The sequence below is a fragment of the Cylas formicarius genome, unplaced genomic scaffold, assembly GCF_029955315.1.
Source record: "Cylas formicarius isolate icCylForm1 unplaced genomic scaffold, icCylForm1.1 PGA_scaffold_2__14_contigs__length_35257938, whole genome shotgun sequence".
Taxonomy (NCBI): domain Eukaryota; kingdom Metazoa; phylum Arthropoda; class Insecta; order Coleoptera; family Brentidae; genus Cylas; species Cylas formicarius.
In genome coordinates, this window is record NW_026844319.1 from 18,100,664 (window position 1) to 18,118,615 (window position 17,952).

Genomic DNA, 17,952 nt, shown 5'->3' on the forward strand with positions numbered 1-17,952 from the left:
GCTCCCTCCTGTAAAATACCTAATTATGCACCGATCTAGTGTGCGGAAAGTGTCATTTTAGTATCCCACAGGTCCGAGCCTCTTCGGAAAAACAATGGTTGTTACATACAATTGGCTATTATCTTGTTCCAACAAATAAATAAATAAACCAATCTTAAAATATCCTTCCTTAACTTATTCCGAAACTTTTTGAAGCAACTCAATTGAGTTTATCCCTATCCACTTGTAACTTGCATTATGAAACAGACATTATTAAATATTTTAACTTTTTTTTTTATAATTTACTGGTTAAATCGAGGAGCACTTATATTTCTTTGATAACGCAGTGCTGGCTATCAGAGTTAAAATTTCCCCACCTTCATATATGTAACACAATTACACTTTCATGAAATGCCCTTAAAAAGATGTTCACGCTCACTCAAAATAGATATCATCGGTCGCTATCTCGCTCAAATTTCTGACTGTTATTTTTAAACTCTTTTATTATGCGAAAACTAAATTTTGCCTTTCTTATCGTTATAGATATGTTGCGCAACAGGTTTCTTTCTAAACATATTCATGGATACTTTTTAGCTGATCTTATCTGGTGTGAAAAAGTAGTCATTCAAAATGAACCTCCATTATTAAATATTTCATTATTTTCCCTAGCTGACTCACTGCTGATTTATTTCCTGTTATTGCATACACTTCAATTCAATTACTCCATAAACGGCTCCACCTTGAACATACTTCCTGCAACAAGAGATCTTGGAGTTGTATTTGGTAAGAGGTTCAAGTTTATCCTTAGTATTTATCAGTTGGTGGTCAGTGTCGATTGTTGGGTTTTGATTTGCAAAGCTGTAAATATTTTTTAAATATATATCGACCTTTAAACTAAGGTTTTTCTATCAATCAATCCTTTGCGTCTGTCCAGAGGCAATTTCTTAATTATGTTATGATTGGAGGAAATGGTCATTTGCACTCAACGGGAACTTGAGCCTAACTCAGTAGGTTCCTAGAGTTGCTTACAGTTACTATCGTTTCTCTATAAAACTCGTCAACTCTACGATTGACAGTCCATTTCTTCTCAAGCGTTTATTGCTTCAAGCGCCTTCAGAGTCTCATCCACAAAATTTGCTCCAATTGCAATCCTATCTGGCATGTTTTCCATCACTGTTAAAAAAAAATTGAGGAATCTGCCTAGTCGGCACCCCTTTAGCTTTAATTTTGTTAATGTTAGTTTTAGTTTTCCCCTTTTTACTTCTTTTTATATTGTAAACATTTTATACCTATGATTTAGTTTAGTTTTGTAATATTTTCCATTTAACTTGATGTACATGTTTGGTTTTCCAGCTTGGGGCGATATTAATGGGATAAAAACAAGTTGACAAGTGCTTTATTTAACTTAAGGTTAGTCTGATGTGGCAGTTGTCTGTTATACATAAAATATATCACATTCTACAAAAATTAACAAATAAGACGCTTTTTAAAATATTCAATTCATGTCCAAATTCCCTGAACAATCTGCGGGGCTATCAAAACTGGACATCAACTTCTCAATATCCTGAAAAAATTATGATTATTTAAGCAAATTTGGGAAATTTTGAACTTGCCTCTTGCAATTCCTCTTCTTCGAATTTTTTAATAAGAGCTTCCTTGGGCGGTCTTCCGTCGCTTATCCTTTTAGGAAAGTTGAGTGGACACTGCTTGGGCGTGTCGCCGGTCCTTTTGGTAGGAATAATGTTATCCAAAATTTCGGTATGTACCAGGAGATAGCAGTTGTTTAAAATGTTACTGACTTTCTCGACGTGATTTTGAAGGATGGCCTGTGTTTCATTGCTTTCTAATATTGACTTAATTGTGGAGCCCACAGTATTGCTGTAGCACTTTACGTGATTTTGTAAGTCGTGGGTATTCTAAAAAATATATAACTATTACAAGGTGTTACTTAATGGTAGTCATTTGCGAATCAAATTCACGAGTAAAAAGGTAACATAAAGGCTGTCAAAGAAGAATACTTTTTTTATTAATACCTCTTTGCCGGTTTTATAACTGAGTAACGCCAGGCATAAAATAAAATTGAACTCATTTTTGTATGATACCATAATTTCTATAATCAAATTTTTTGGCCTTTTTAGATATATAATTTAATAGTACATATTCCAAAATATAATAACATTGATATGGATATATGTTAGCGCCCGCCCTCAGTCTGGAACAGGCAAGTAATCAACTAGTTGTGTTTGGGTTTGTCTTGGTAGACTAAAATTGTCGCCGAAACTCGTTCAACTTTATGCTTGTGTTGTTATCGCCTTAATTTCAAAGTGGTTTTTCAGTAAAATGTGTTATTAACGTTAACCTAAGCTTTTAACTGGCTATAATGTTGCTATTTCATTGTGACTGCTTTGAAATTAATTTATACGAACATTTGTTACTATAATTTTCTGAACTATTAAATTTGATGTTTAAGTAATTTATTAAAACAGATTTGGGTCTGGCGGAGATGTTTTTCTTATGATAATGTTCGTCCATTTCTTATTTTTGTGCTACTACTGCTGCACATGCTACACGTTAGAAATATCTTTCCAGCCATGCTCCTTTTAAGAACAAAGACATGTTAGAACTGTAGCTTAAAGATGAAATAAATAAATGAATCGAACAAATAACGAATTTGTGACATAGCTTTGACAAAAGATGGGCTGAGGCAAGAAGAAATAAGGTACAATTATCCTACCAAAAATTCCAAGAATCGTTGTTAATAGTTCAAGCTGGAGGTATTACTGCACATCAAAATGCAAAAATTACTATTAGAACCGAAAAAGACAACACCCTAAAGTATACGCCTGATGAAGTCTTGGAGTTGATTTTAGATTCTAATTTTAATAGACAGAGTATTTAAATATTCGACATCTTTCAAAAAAATGTGTCATATACTTAAATCATAACGAAGTGTGGGAATCTGTAAATCCAAATGTTAACTTATTGGTGTAAAAATTTGTAGCAGAGGGTCCTTTATCAAATCTTAAAGCCCTATAATGATTTTTGGCACAAAAAATTCTATAGAAACCATAGTATACCAGCTCAACTTTAAATGCGTTATTTTCTGTCAAATTTCCCTAAACAGTAAAGCAAAATTTTACCCTGACACACTTTGGGTACCCAGGATGTCGGATAGACTTTATTCTTGAATAAGGTATACAAATTTTGGGAAATAAATAATTTACTAAAATTGAATTAACTTCTAATTGCTTGTCTTTTCTTCTGTCAAATGTAATACAAATATGAAAATGAAAAACAAAATTTTACCTCAACAATTTGGTTCCCTAAACCTCTCATAGCAAGTAACTTTTGTTCTAATTCGGTAACACTCGCGTTAAGGTTCTCCACAGTTTTCGCTTTGCTGATATCAGTTTCTAATGAAGTAGCACTCTTCAGTAACTAAAGTAGAAACATTTTCAGTATACACACGGAGTCAAATCAGAAACCTACCTCTACCAGGTTCGTGTTAATCTCTGATGTATTCCTCTTTGAAATATCGTTAGCCAACGAATTCTGCTTCGCGATTAAATTGTAGGTGTCCAAAGAAATTACGCGCTCGCTGCTTTGGAGACCGATGTTTCCGTAAGAAGTTTTCAGGCCATTCAAAATTTCGAATCGTTCCTTTTCTCGCATCAAAAACAATTTTATAGAATCGAGCAGGTCCGAAATACCTTCAGAACGCTTCAACGATTCCTGTTCATGTTCCTTCAACTAAAATAAAATGTTGTTATTAATTAGGTTTTTTAGGACTTCATATTTTAGATAGATTCTCTTTGATCAGTTGAGTGGCTAAAAGCACACGGTGGGGCAGTAGTGCACCAAAATATACATTTAAAAAAAATGTTTGATTAATAAGTATTTCATGAAAGCGTGTCCATACATATCCAATATAGTTTGCATAATACCACCAGTAAACTAATCCTTACAGGGCACCGTGATTTTTTGCATATTTTGACCTGACCTAGCTACCTTATGGGAAAAAAAATAAATTTTAAACCTTTTTTACGAAAGCCGAACTGCATGTTTAAAAAAGACTGCTCGTATTTAAAAAAAAAAAACGGCTCGTCGCCCAAAAACATGTTATTATTATAAGAAGTTTTTTTTTTTAAATCAACTTACATGCTGAAATATTTTACTGGATTTGTTTCTTTTAGTTCGTGCGCAATCGAGACACCGTTGGATAACATTTTCACCTGTTGACACAACAGCATGAGATTCCTTTACCAATTTTTCGGCGAGTCCATACTGTTCGTCGAAATATTGTTGAAGCGAAACAATTCTATCCTGTTGTAACTTCCTGTTCTCCATGGTCTCTTGCAAATTCTGCAGTTCTTTCGATACATTTACGGAAATCCCTGGAAGAGAACCTAATAACTCTTCAGCTTCTTTAAAGGCGTTGAGATTGGAGATTAAGTGTTTGGTTTTTTCTTTCACCATTTGCTCATTTCTATGGTTATTCATATATTGCATTTCCAGTTTCCTGTGCAAAACAGCCTGACTGCTGGACAAGTTGTGAGTGGTTTCCAGTAGTTTGCTCGCGTTGGTAGTAGTCTCAGACGCAACGCTCTCATAATAACTAGAAACATACTCTTCCTGCTTAATGGTCTGAGTTTTTTCTTGCAGTAATCTCGTCGCTTTGTTAATAATCCCCTCCTCTTTGCGGCACTCCTTAGTAATCTGATCGAACTCCTTCAATTTCATTTCTCGTAAGGTTTTCAGTTCAGAAAGTTTCCTTTTCATGTCATCAATCACGTTATTTTTCAAACTTATAAGGTCGACGACACCTTGACGTTCCAGCTGCATTTTCTCCCAATTGTCTTTGTCGACGTAAAACCCTTCGCCAGAGCGCGCTGCATCCAAATCGCGCTTAAGTTTATCAATTTCGTTAGCCATCTCTTCGATCAACTCAGCCTTTGTCACCTTTGCATTTATCAAAGGAGTATTTTTGATATCCCTCGCGCGACACGCGTATTCTAAGGTACTTGTAGTTTCCTCGTAAGCAGTCGCTAATGGTGACACCGTAGCGATGATGCAGGTCTTGGTGTGTCCACCTAAACTGTCTTGTAAAATACGAGTCAGTTTCGAATCCCTATAGGGAATGTGTTTGTTTTTTCTTTCAGCCAAAATTTGTATGACCCTACCCAACGTAAGCAATGACTTGTTGATATTGGCGGATTCAACGGCCCTCTGTTCTTTCGCGCCGGATTTGGTAATATTTTCACTACCAGCGAGGTCCACGAGATTAATTTTACCTGTTTTTAATAGTTCTTCATTGTCGACACCACATTCTCTCGTGTGAACTGTTATGGTGAAAACGGTATGTGACCTTGAACTGTGGTTGTTTGATAACGTGCAAGCTGTGCGCCTTTTGTTGGTACCCTGCTGAATCAATGAATAAATTTCATTACTGTTGAAAACGGTGACCTCCTTTAAACCTGGAATGTAGACAGATCCTTTGTTGTCATTAAATATGCTAAAAACATATTTCAAATTAGTAGAAATGGGTCGATTGGTGATAATAATTTTAATACCTTAAAGATGGGGACTGATCGTCTTCATTAAGCAAGTCCCTTACTTCCTCGTTATAAAGTTCCAAAAATGATATGTGAATGCTATAGTTCGCTATATCCATTGAAGCAATTGTATCAAAAATATTACCCGCCGCCCTTGGAATACATCCTGCAAGCTCGTCCTGCGACCGAAAACTTTGTCACTAATAGACTAAGGCGGCGATGGCGAACCCATGATCCGTGCGACTCTTTCTTGTGTGCGATTCTTAGGCAATAATTTTTTTGTTAGCTCTGGTATACATATTTAGATTTTCTAATTTATAAGAGCATGGATTAATTATATTAACGATGTAATATTAAATGTCTCATGGCTGAAAATATATGTATTAGATCGATTGATTGCCCCGCTTATGTAAGTTTCAGAAAGTTCCTAGGCCTAATTCATCATGAAAGTCTATTCTGCCATATTGAACCACCCTGAATATTGTATGTAATTTTCGCTGCATCTTGCTCATTGAATCAATTAATACCGTTTATACAAACGACGTAACGTAGATTTTTATTTATTCATGTTAATACACTTTATGTTCCGTGTGTTTAATTTATTTTGATAACATTTTAATTGGCTGTAACTTGTTAGTTTTTAGAGATATCAAGGTAAAAAAAAAAGAATTAGCAGCAAGTTTTTTCCAAGTGACGTACAAAACAAAACACTATCAATTTTCTGACATATAAGCCTACATCATGTTTTTGAAATGGAACACTCTCTATATTATATATGTGTTTAATAGAATATCTTATTCCGATTAAAATGATGTAACATCCTTTATATTTTAGTCCACTCGTTTTTGACAAATTGGCAAAAATATGAAGTTTTTATATAAACAAAAAAAAATATGTTTATGTTTGACATATGTATTAGGAAACAACGTTGATAGTTGAATTATTGTCCAAGTCATTACTGTTAAAATGGTTTTTCGCGAATCTAGGCAACCGTGAAAGGAGTGATATGCTTCAAGTATACTTTCTGAATAATAAAAGTGCAACCGCAGCTCGTCGTCTGTATATTAGATTTTATCCAGAGCACCGAGCACCATCAAAACAGATATTTCCAAGGATGGCAAAGAATTTTACAGTAAACGGAAACGTTTTAAATGCTAAAAAGTAAAGCCGGAATCATAATGTTTCAAATGAAGAAAATAAGGCAAACATATTAGGATTCTATGAAGCACATCCAGTTTCCTCTATTAGAGTATATGAAGTGGCAGGTATTTCTCGGAGATCAATCCACTCAGTTTTGCAGAACAATGTCAAAGTCGAACACAATCTGGAAACGTTACTAAATGCTTGACATCATACAATTAGAGTGTATGAGAAAGGTGGTCACACATCAGTATTTAGAATAGTTAAAGAATTTTTTACTCTAGGGTGTCTTGTAATTTTTAATGTTTTTGTTCTAATTTAATTTGTAAATAATTATTGTTGTTGCAGTCAAGATATTATAACACTTATATAATATACAGGGTGTTTCATTTTAAAATATGATATAGACTTATGTCATAAAATTGATAGTGTTTTGTTTTATACGTCACTTGCAAAAAAACTTGGCTACTAACCCAACTTTTCATTTTTTGTTCACCTTGATATCTCTAAAAACTAAAAAGTTCAGTCATTTAAAATGTTATCATCATAAATTGAACGCACGGTACTTAGATACGTCAATTCAATAGTGACAGGAGTGCCTTAGATAATACAGGTTCTTCAATAATAGTCCCATTTTGCAAATTACAATGATTAAATGTATGAAGGTATATTAAAATAAAAACTTTAATCACAATGTTTACACTTAATCCTACTATACTAATGAAATCCGATACATTCTGAAATTTATAGGTGAAATACTCTGCCAAAGTTAAAAAAAATATTTTGGAGCATTTAATATTCTTATTGAAAGTTCCTTAATTTCACTGGGCAGATGGACATGAATATATGTGAATATTGCGGAACGCCTATATTCACAGGATTTTTAACCCCAACAAAAATTGTTAAATCGTCAAACTAAGCTCATTTTTACCCGTAAAGCTAGTTGAATTTTAAAGAAGCTTTTAGTTTTAAAAATGCTCAAAAAAATATTAAACTTCAAATGGGCAGGAGCTAACAAAAAAATATGAACAAAATTTGGCCCACGTTTCAAAATAGGTTCGCCGTTGCAGTAGTAGGCAATTGTATAAACCTTACATCTTTCCAGTTGACACTTGAAGAAGGATCTCCACCAATCATTGTATGAGTTTTACCAGTACCTGTCGGTCCGTACGCGAAAACTGTACAGTTATACCCCGCAATGACGTCAGATATCATTGGAGAAACTGCATACAAGTAGATATCCATTTGAGAGCTTTCAGGTGGAAAAACTTTATCAAACTGGTACTTCCTTTCCCTGACTTGTATTTCCTTTGATGACGCGCAGTAAACCACAGACTTTATCTTTTTTCCATTCTCATCTCTGGTGATAGGTCTGAACAAATATTTCTTGATTATTACATTATATGATAGATAGATATTTGTTTATTAACAAAAACAATAACAAAATACTCTCTTAAAAATATTTTGAAGCAAGTACAAGATGAAAAAAAAAAGGATTATAAAGGAATAAAGGGTGTATGATAAATCTATATAAAATTTCCATTGGATGATAGCTTGGATTATTTGGAGCCCTATATCACCTGTATGCTGCTTTTTTTGAACAGTGGACCCGTCACTAACAATTGATTACGAAATTTATAATAATAATAATAATAGTATTAATAATATAATTGATTTACAGAGTACTATTCACAGAGTACATTTTCAATAAATTTAACAATTTTAAGAACTTTTAAAAACAAACCCATTTTCCTCAAAAAAAATTACATCGTATCTACCATGAGAAATTTGCCAGTTAAAAATACATGCATTTTAACAGCAATTTTTATCTGCTAAAAATACATGCAGAAACACATGTAGAAAATGCATAGTGTCTACCCGGATTTAGATTTGGGCAAGTTAGCAGTTGACTAGTTCCTTACAGCGACCCAAAAGATCTATTGTGACTCTCTTCACAGCTATAGGCTTTACATAGGTTTTTCTCTCTGATTGCATTCCACAGCTTCATTCTTCTTGGTATAACTCCTTGCTCTTTAATTTAATTAACATATTCACTCAAACCAAAGTTCACTTTGTTCCTGACTTATTAGGCATATTACTTGTTACTTTAATTTGTATTAACTTACCTTACTCGCACCACCACTTTTATGTTTTGAATAGGCACAGTAGGTTTCTTTTTTGACGAACTCGACATCTTAATTCAGAAAAGAACAACCATAATTTAGAACATTTTGCTATTAGGAAGCGACGGTTATCATTTTGAAACCACAGATCTAATTCAATTTAATGATGCCTTTCACTAATAATACACTTGGGCACGACCACAGATCTAGCCAAATACTTTAATTAAGTTTGTTTTATAATCGTGGTTGGGCAAGTCTGCTAGGATCATTCGCCCATTTCCGAGTACTTTTTAGTCATATGCCAACACAATTTCACAGACCACATTTTAGTTAATTATTTATGCGATATTTGACCAAATCAAATAAAATTGGCCGGTTAGGTTGACATATGATTCTTTAATGAGAAAATGGGCACTATATAATGATCTAGTATGGAAAAGATAATTTGAATAAATTAAAATCGAACTTCACTTCACATTTAAATTTTAATTTCTAAATAGATCAGCCGTTTTTATAATAAATTGAGAATCATTTGGTAACTAAAGTATGGTTTGGGACACGACTGCTCAAAATTTTTAATTTTATTGCGAGAGCTATTTAGAAAATTATTCGTCGATCGACAAAAAACAAGTACTTTAATATTATTGATATTTGTTTAACACATGAAATTCTTAAGCTGCATTTATTCCCTTGTTCACAACTGTGACCATGATAATAGATTTTAACCGGGTAAAACAGTTTAACTAACAAAACTCACTTTTTTAGTGTTTTGCTCGTAATTTCGTCCGTGATCGAAAAGAATTATGGGGGTTTCCGCGCATGCCCAGAAAATACGAATTTACTTTGCTGAAAACATGGCGGATTTTTGTTTGCAAAGTTGTTTCATGTCATTTTTTTAAAAAGAGGTAATGTATGCAAAAAATGCGCGTGATTTGTGGTTTTTCCAAAATTTTCGTACAATTGAACAGGGTGTAGTGTTTCTATTGTTAAATAGCGTGTGAAGTTTCCGGATACATTCGTAAAAATATTGGTACAGGTGAGAAAACATATGTCAAAATGTTAAGTATTTGAAATCTTGTTTTGAGTCTGCAATGATAATGTCATCAAATGATGAAATTGCTTTATAGATTTTTTGAAATATTTATGTTCCTTGTATGGCTAATTGATTTTAGAATATCAATGTCTGATTTCCATTACAGAATCCTTCATAGAGAGAGGATGATCTCATCAATGAATCTAATAAAAACTATAAAATACCCAGTATAGGTTTAGTTTTGTAAATTGGTCTAACGATTAACTACAACTTCATATTCTTATTTTATTACCAGCAGATACTGAAAAACATTTGTAGACACAAAAAATGTTTTCAGTAAATTTATCTTAGTTTTCAGTGCTATGGCAACAACTGGCCTTAATGGTAGTACCAGCCATACTTTAGCTGCAGTAGCAGCAGCGCTTTTGGCCAATGCTTCAACTACAATTTCGGCACATATCGAAGATACGGTGGTGGCGCAACCCTCCGAGTTGATATTTTTGCAAACTAAGTTGGCACGGGGCATAGCAGGCATTTTTGTATTTGCCGCACTTTTTATTACATGCACCCAGGTGAGTTAATTTGATTTGATCTAAAGAAAAAACCAATACACATCCCAATATTTGAGAGCCGTGAATTATATTTGCATTCCTAATATTTTTTTTTAGACACCCACACAAGCCCACAAAAAACCAAGGCCTTTAAAGTTTTCAAATGCGTTTCGGCGTCTTTAAACTTTGTTTCCTCAGGATGTCTATTTGAAACTTTTTTTTAAGTAATTCTCATTCTGGTGGTTTATCTGCAGCCTGCTCATTTTTAATTAATCCTACCACATGTGATGTAATTAATTATATTGAAGTAAATAGGAAATGATCATCTGTTTCTTATTTATTTATTAAACATTTAGTTACTTAATTTAAGTTAAGAAGAAACATCCACAGGCTACTGTAATACTATTTAAGAAATTTCTTTATTCATCCTGTGTCATTTATTGTTGATACAAACTTGCTAACGTTTTGGCAATCATTCTGCTTCCTTCTTCTGCTGAAACTGTTTCAGTTAAACATGAAGAAGCCAACAGGGTGATTGGAAAAACGTTAGCAAGTTTGACTCAACAACAACTGACCCAGGAGGAATCCAGAAGTTTTGTGAATAGCTTCTAGCTTCAACTTATATCTATGTATAAGAATTGCTCATTCTTTTTCAGATTTACCATCACCTTCGATGGTACACAAACCCTGCCGAACAAAGATGGATTGTCAGGATCTTATTTATAGTACCAATTTATGCGATATACTCCTGGATTAGTTTACTCTTCTTCAATTCTGGAAGTTACTATGTCTATTTCTTTACTATAAGAGATTGTTATGAGGGTAAGTAAATAAATACCTTCTGTCCATGTCTATATTTATTTATGTTTTATGTTTTCAGCGTTTGTGATATACAATTTCTTGTCGCTATGTTATGAATATTTGGGAGGGGAGGGCAATATCATGTCTGAAATAAGGGGCAAACCAATAAGGTCCAGTTGCCTGTTTGGTACATGCTGTCTTAGCGGGAAAACCTATACCATTGGTTTTCTACGGTTTTGCAAACAAGCGACCCTCCAATTTTGTCTGGTGAAGCCTCTCATGGCTTTTGTAATTATATTTTTGCAAATATTCGGACACTACCACGATGGCGATTGGAGGTAAGTGGTAATTTTTGTGTGGGAATCAGAAGCAGTATATTTTGCTTGCAGACCTGATGGAGGATATCTCTACACTACAATCATCTATAACATTTCAATTTCCCTTGCTCTTTATGGACTTTTTTTATTTTATTTTGCCACGCGTGATCTCTTGACCCCATTCGAACCAGTACTCAAATTTTGTACTGTAAAATCTGTGATTTTCTTGTCTTTTTGGCAAGGTGAGTTTATCAGTCTATTTCATTTACTTTCCGCTACTAATGCTGGTTTGATTGGGCAGGTGTTGGTCTTGCCATCTTAGAAAAGGCGGAGGTCATTTCACCCATCATTGACAGTAGCGGCATTCCCACCTCGGCTGGTACGGTGTCCGCAGGGTACCAGAATTTTCTAATTTGCATTGAGATGTTTTGCGCTGCCATCGCCCTGAGATATGCGTTTCCTCACAGGGTGTACTCTCAGGGTTGTGTAACAGATTCGAGGGGCAGATCTGTTACCATGCAGAGTATCTCAAGTAGCCTTAAGGTATGGTTTCATGATAAGAATATATTACATATATATTTAGTTGGTTTGCCTTTAAAGGCATATTCATCACACTATTTCCATTTCGATTCCAGGAAACAATGAATCCCAAGGATATAATGACAGATGCCATTCACAATTTCCATCCGCAGTATCAGCAATACACTCAGTATAGTTCGGGTAAGTTGGCATATTGTTGATTGATTTGGTAGGTTCATTTCTTAGGGTTGGAGCGAATAGATTTTGATAATTATATTTTGTATAAAATATATTTGTTGCATGTAAGATGTGCTTTTTGCAGATGTTATTTCACACCAACCTTACGAGAGGCTGTGATGCAGCTACGGCATGCATGCATGGCAAGTCCTCCTTTATTAGCTTAGCTGTATGTCACGTTTCATCCCTATTGGTGGGGTTGCAGAGGACATTACAATAATGTGTATTTTGATTGTATTATTTTTTATTCTTCCTGATTTTGTTTGAATCGTCCAGAAGTAATATGTTGTTTTTTTAGACATTAATGAGAAGGAAATAGTCTGTATCTGACTATGTTGGAACTCGGCAACATTTACTTGTATAACCATTTTACTTGCCAAATGTTCGAACCTCGAGAAATTCATACCAACAAAAGTTCGTGGTTCGCAGTTAATTTTGAGTTAAAAAAAATTTTGGTTAAAGTTTAAATGTATAATTATTTTAGTAAATTCAAAACTTTGGAGAAATGTTGCCTTAATGAAAAGAAAATTAGTGTTATTAAACTTAGATATTCTTGCAAGCTGTTACAGCGGGTTAGCATTGACTTTATTTTTAAGCAAAATTAAATGTGAACTGTTTGTTGCGAATTTCTTTCCCTTAATAATATTTGAGTGCCACTTTATTATTGACGTGCCTTTTCTCTACACAATTTGGCTTATATGCGGGCCATTTAACTGTTAGGATATAATTGTATATAACATGTATTCTAACACGCAGGATGTCTTATTCACATGCAAAATAATTTTATGTAAATAACACTCCGCGCAATTTGCTACATCAGAGAGAAATAATCCCCTTAACTTATACAGAGTGTTTCTCGCTTGCATTTATTTCAAACATTACTAGCTGCATGCTATGAATTGCCCGATAGTATTTACTTTAAGCAGGTTTTGTATATGTTTTCTTAGTTATTTTTCGATGCAATAATTAGTCTGTTCTAGGTATTTTATTTATTTAATGTTTTATATGTGTATATATACAATTTGTACTTTTGAGTTAGTGTTAGATATAGATTGTTAGGTTAGTTCTTTATGTACCTCGGTTTATTTAATAAATGGCTTGGTGTATACATAGGTATGTGCTATTTTTTTGTAATAGTCTTCGTGGTTTTAAGATTTCCAGTATGAATGAATCCATGAATCATACTGCCTATTGTTTTTCTATTAACGAATCTTCCAAATATCTACATACATTTAACCTCACATAATAAAAAACTTCAAAATATGTGAAAAATTCCTTAATATTTTAGTGCTTATCCTTAAACCCTTGAGTTCAACTTTTTATAGCAAAGTTTCAAATAAAAAAGGGTGGAGATATCAAACAAAAAGAAATTATCTGAGCTTTACATGCATTTAAAAATTACTGCTCCCAAAATTTTATGATGATCTCAAGATCCCTTTAATTTTTGCAAAAGTTTTGAAGAATCCTATATATTTCAGCTCCATGTTGACAGTCTGTTGACGACTTTTCGGTAATTATTTCACGACTGGTTTGTTCAGTCGAATTTTTCTTCCGTTAAAGTAGTTCAATGTAGGTTATGATTATGAATGTTAAAAATATATAAGTAATTGTTATTTAATAGATATAATATTTTTTAAATATTTAATAAAAAATATAAAAAACTGAATCTTTCAAAAACAAAACCAAAAAATAAAAAGAATTAACTTAACATATGCTAATATTTATGTTTTTTATAATTGTTTAAAATGTCTTCTTTCTTTAAAATTTTAATAGTGATTAACTTATTTGAAAAGAAGCATTTAAAACTAAGCGAAAATTTGAAACATTGAAAAGTTGTACATTAACATATATTAGTCTTTTCTAGTCTCATTTGGGTATGCTATTTTATTCTAATCTATTGAAGAGTGAAAAGTTCTTATCGCTGCTTAGACTTTTTTTAAATTCTGGCTAATGGTTATTTTTTAATAAATATTATTTGCACATCAGTCGTAAAAATTTGTCAAGAATAACATTTTGCAGGTGGCAAAAATGGCAGAGGCATCCGGCTGTCACAGTACGACCCAGACGATCCGATGAGCCCCAGTGGTGGCACAGTACCGCATTCATACAATAGTCTAGATAATCCGTCGAAACCACCCATGAGTTTAAGCTCAAAAGTTTCATCCATTATTCAGAACTACACTGAAAAAACGATGCTCCTCAGTTCCGACGAGGAAAACTAATTATTATCCTTACTCGAGTTATATAAATTGTTGTAGATACATACATAGTCTATTATAAAGCCTTGTTGTTACCGTTATTTTATTAATAGGCAAATGTCAATCAACACATTGTCACCACTAACTAGCAGGTAAAACAGGTATTAATAGGTAAAACAAAAATGATTTTGTGGGATTTAGGAACTGTTACTTTTCACTCCAAAACGAATTCCTGTTTTGTTAAACTCGAAATTTTCATTATTAAACGTAAAGTTTTGACAACAGGGCTTTGCGTAACATAATTTTTATTATATCTAATAAATGTTTTTGGTGTTTGAAAGTTTTACGTATTTCTGGAACGACGCTGAAGGATCAGTAAGTCATGGAATTGTTTACCATGTTACACCAGCGATCGAAATCAGAAATATCTAGGACAGGAATAGTTTTTATATTTCCTTTAATTTTTGGTTCAACGGATCAACTCTATAAAATTGACATCAGGATTTTGTCGTTAATATTTAGAAATTTTTTTGGTTCTCAGAGATTAGGAAAAGGCACAGTGCGCTGAATAAAATTATGCTTTTTGTGTTGTGGTTTGTCATAGAAATTGGGAAAAAGAGAGAAAGGGAAATTACATTATATTTTTGTATTCGCAAAATTCCTCTTGGTACTAGTCAAATTCTGAGTATTATTTAAATTGTTTGGAATTGTTAATTTTTCGTTTGTCTTAATGCGTCATAATAATCGATAATCAATCATAAAATATCAAAAAGTCTGCAAGAAATGTTGTATATTCGCTTAATTTAATTGTCTCGAGGCTCAGCAAAAAGATATTGAAGCTCATTCTAAAGCTCAATACTTTTAGAATCAACGTCAAAAATCAATTGTTTCTAAAAAATGTGCTTCGAAATGCGATTAATTTGACAGTATTATCTTTTTTATGGTTACTAGAGTTTATTTTATTTTTGTACTTATTTTAGCGAAATATACTGGTTGATTTTAGTTTCTCCAATTACTAATAAACGTGTTTTTGTTTCCTTTCCCTCTAGCTTCGGATTTTGCCTGTATCTTCTGTAATTTGTTTCTCTGAACCAAAAAATGTTAAATGTTAATGTTAAAAATGGAAATGTTTTTCGCCGCCATATTCCGTGGTACCTATACGAGATTTCTTGATTAATTAATTTAAATGTATTTTATCTTCCTGGTTCTACGAGACGTGTTTGCAGTGTTTCGGTGCTTGCGCAGAAGTTACTCGTGTTGCCTCAAATTTTATTAGTTATGGTGCTGTTTAGAAAAATATATAGTGACAGACAGACTTTTTCCACTCAGTGTTTCCTAAAAAAATTGGCCCTGGCTTGGCTCCTCTATGTTCCAGAAACTTGGGTGTACGTAGGCAGGGGTCAGATCACCAGGCGCCGCTTCTCGGGAAGATCGCCCAAATGTTTTATCTCTGTCTCTAGTGGGTGCTGTCTTCTATATTTGCGCTCGCTCTTCAGTCCCAAATAGCACAAGTCCGTAAAACGTCCTCGGGATATCTGACGGGACATAGCGTATATCCTACTGATATACTGTTTCAGCTAAGGGATATTCTTAAGACGTGTCAAGGATATACGATGTTACTAATTGGAACGTCCACAGTATATCAGATACGTATGTCCGTAGGACGTTTGTTAAGACATTCTAAGGATTTCCAGTTATACTAGTTGGTACGTCTTTAGTTTATCCGACTGTGAGGATATTAGGATATTATATAGATATACCAGTAGACCTTACTTATTAGGTTATTTCTAAGAGCCTATGAGAAATACTGTAAAGGTCCATATAATCCAATTGGTTGTACGACTACAAAAATTCTATCCCAGTATTTGGTACTCTCGTGTGATGGAATTACCTATTGGCTATGGTTGGTGAAGTCATCACTGAAATAGTAGGCGATATTTGAAATGCACAAGTTTTTTCCAATCATTATTTGATCTTTAATTTTGCTTTTGATGGTAAAAGTGAAGGACTGCCGATTGATACCATTAATAAAGCACATTTTATACACATCTGAGTTTTTTCTACATAATATACATAATATAGCAAAAATATAAAGTATCTTAAAAATAGAGTAAGACACTATATCTTAAACTAAATTCTAAAAGATTAATTAACTAATATTTGACAGGTTTTCTATCATTCTTTGATGAAAGTAGCTTTTCTCTGCCAAGCAGCTTGTGATTTCTCACATTCTTTTGATGTTTGTGATTTATATGCCTTCTTATCCGCATCTGAAATTATTTCAGTTTTGAGAAAGAGCTTTTATATATCTGTACTTTATAATAAAAATAAAAAGAACGAGACTGGCATCTTATATATTTAAAAAATCCCTACATCCGCCTTTAAAGTAAAGGCTTGATTACGCTGATAGAACTCTCATGAAAGTGATCTTAGATGCAAATCTCCACGATGATGTAGGTATACATACATACATACAATGTATTTCATTTCATTAAATACAAACCTCATTACTACTATCGCGCGCAAAAAAAAAAAACTAGAACAAATATGACTTTTCAGTTTGACAGTAAAGGCATATGTTCACGCAATATTTTTTGTCAACTAAAAAATTTGAAAAATAGAAAAAAATAGTGAATTAATTCAACAACCATTTTAAAGTGAAAGTTATACTTTATGAATGGTGATTCCTAAAATTAATACTTTGTTTTTGCGAAGTGATTCTTGCATTTATTTCAAGGAAAAAATATACTAACTATACTTTACTATATAACTAAGAATACAATTTTGTTCTGGAGTATTTTCTCTGACATTGCTTCGTTAATAAAAAATTAGTTTAATTTAACTGCTCAAAAAACATTAATAGAAAGTGTTTCGTTTTCAAAAACTAAGCAAAAAGATAGGAAAAGAAGTCTAGAATCAAAAGAGATACGTAAACTAAAACGTATATAGGTTACAAAAAAGTCAGCTTTATCTTAACTCGGTCCAGCAATCACTCCTCAAAAAAAGTATCAACTAAGCAATCACCATAATATTTTTTATACTTTATTTATATTACATTTACGTCCCATTTATTTTTAAAAAACATAATACCTATTTACTTAATTTTAATTTTAAAAATTTCTCCTTTTTCTTCATGCCCAACCAATTAAATTTCATTGCAAGTTCATTTGAAATCAGCTGAATCGGAGCTTGTTTTACATAACCCATAACTGTCGCCGCCGCCTGATCTTGGTATCTCATTGACCTATTAAATAAAAAAAACAAGGCATGATGTTGGTAGACTACACTATAATGGTTCGTTCAGCTTAGAATTTATCAAACCTTATATTATATATTACGACAAAACATGAGTTATTAGTTCTTCAGTAATAATAATATGACAAAAAAAATGAAATGAATGCACTGAAAGCAGTAAGCACAGCACACAAAATACTCAAAATAGACGCAAGTCGTCGTATACTTTATGCGGCCAACAAAAACAAGGCTGAAAAGATGGCGGACG

General features: G+C 33.1%; 2 protein-coding genes across 10 annotated transcripts; one reads left to right on the plus strand and one right to left on the minus strand.

The window, feature by feature from the left end:
• Window positions 1-816: 816 nt before the first annotated feature.
• LOC132698520 (kinesin-like protein KIF11-A) lies at window positions 817-8,948 on the minus strand. Of its 5 annotated transcripts, none has more exons than XM_060664638.1 (9): window positions 8,798-8,948; window positions 7,767-8,043; window positions 5,550-5,710; window positions 5,271-5,491; window positions 4,138-5,078; window positions 3,469-3,729; window positions 3,286-3,417; window positions 1,593-1,895; window positions 817-1,543 (listed from the first exon to the last, which is right to left on the minus strand). In XM_060664638.1, the coding sequence occupies exons 1-9, from the start codon at window positions 8,863-8,865 to the stop codon at window positions 1,475-1,477; spliced, it is 2,433 nt and encodes an 810-aa protein (XP_060520621.1). In that variant the 5' UTR covers window positions 8,866-8,948; the 3' UTR covers window positions 817-1,474. The 5 variants fall into 5 exon arrangements, with proteins under 5 accessions (XP_060520621.1, XP_060520623.1, XP_060520622.1 ...); XM_060664640.1 differs by adding an exon at window positions 8,550-8,702 and having other exon boundaries at window positions 4,138-5,491; window positions 8,798-8,928; XM_060664639.1 differs by adding an exon at window positions 8,450-8,702 and having other exon boundaries at window positions 4,138-5,491; window positions 8,798-8,928.
• A 642-nt stretch (window positions 8,949-9,590) lies between these two features.
• On the plus strand, window positions 9,591-15,457 carry LOC132698464 (transmembrane protein 184B). Of its 5 annotated transcripts, none has more exons than XM_060664520.1 (8): window positions 9,591-9,699; window positions 10,186-10,399; window positions 11,035-11,200; window positions 11,259-11,517; window positions 11,569-11,738; window positions 11,798-12,039; window positions 12,132-12,216; window positions 14,272-15,457. In XM_060664520.1, the coding sequence occupies exons 1-8, from the start codon at window positions 9,614-9,616 to the stop codon at window positions 14,472-14,474; spliced, it is 1,425 nt and encodes a 474-aa protein (XP_060520503.1). In that variant the 5' UTR covers window positions 9,591-9,613; the 3' UTR covers window positions 14,475-15,457. The 5 variants fall into 5 exon arrangements, with proteins under 5 accessions (XP_060520503.1, XP_060520507.1, XP_060520506.1 ...); XM_060664524.1 differs by lacking the exon at window positions 14,272-15,457 and adding an exon at window positions 12,338-12,678 and having other exon boundaries at window positions 9,594-9,699; XM_060664523.1 differs by having other exon boundaries at window positions 9,603-9,699; window positions 10,179-10,399.
• Window positions 15,458-17,952: the final 2,495 nt, after the last annotated feature.

Coding starts and splice junctions, on each gene's coding strand:
- LOC132698520 (XM_060664637.1), bottom strand. CDS start 8,865: ATGTCGAGTTCGTCAAAAAAGAAACCTACTGTGCCTATTCAAAACATA. Junction 8,044..8,797: donor AAAGTGGTGGTGCGAGTAAG/GTAAGTTAATAC, acceptor ATATTTGTTCAG/ACCTATCACCAGAGATGAGA. Junction 5,711..7,766: donor CAAGTGTCAACTGGAAAGAT/GTAAGGTTTATA, acceptor TTTCGGTCGCAG/GACGAGCTTGCAGGATGTAT.
- LOC132698464 (XM_060664520.1), top strand. CDS start 9,614: ATGCCCAGAAAATACGAATTTACTTTGCTGAAAACATGGCGGATTTTT. Junction 11,201..11,258: donor TATAAGAGATTGTTATGAGG/GTAAGTAAATAA, acceptor TTATGTTTTCAG/CGTTTGTGATATACAATTTC. Junction 12,040..12,131: donor GTATCTCAAGTAGCCTTAAG/GTATGGTTTCAT, acceptor TTTCGATTCCAG/GAAACAATGAATCCCAAGGA.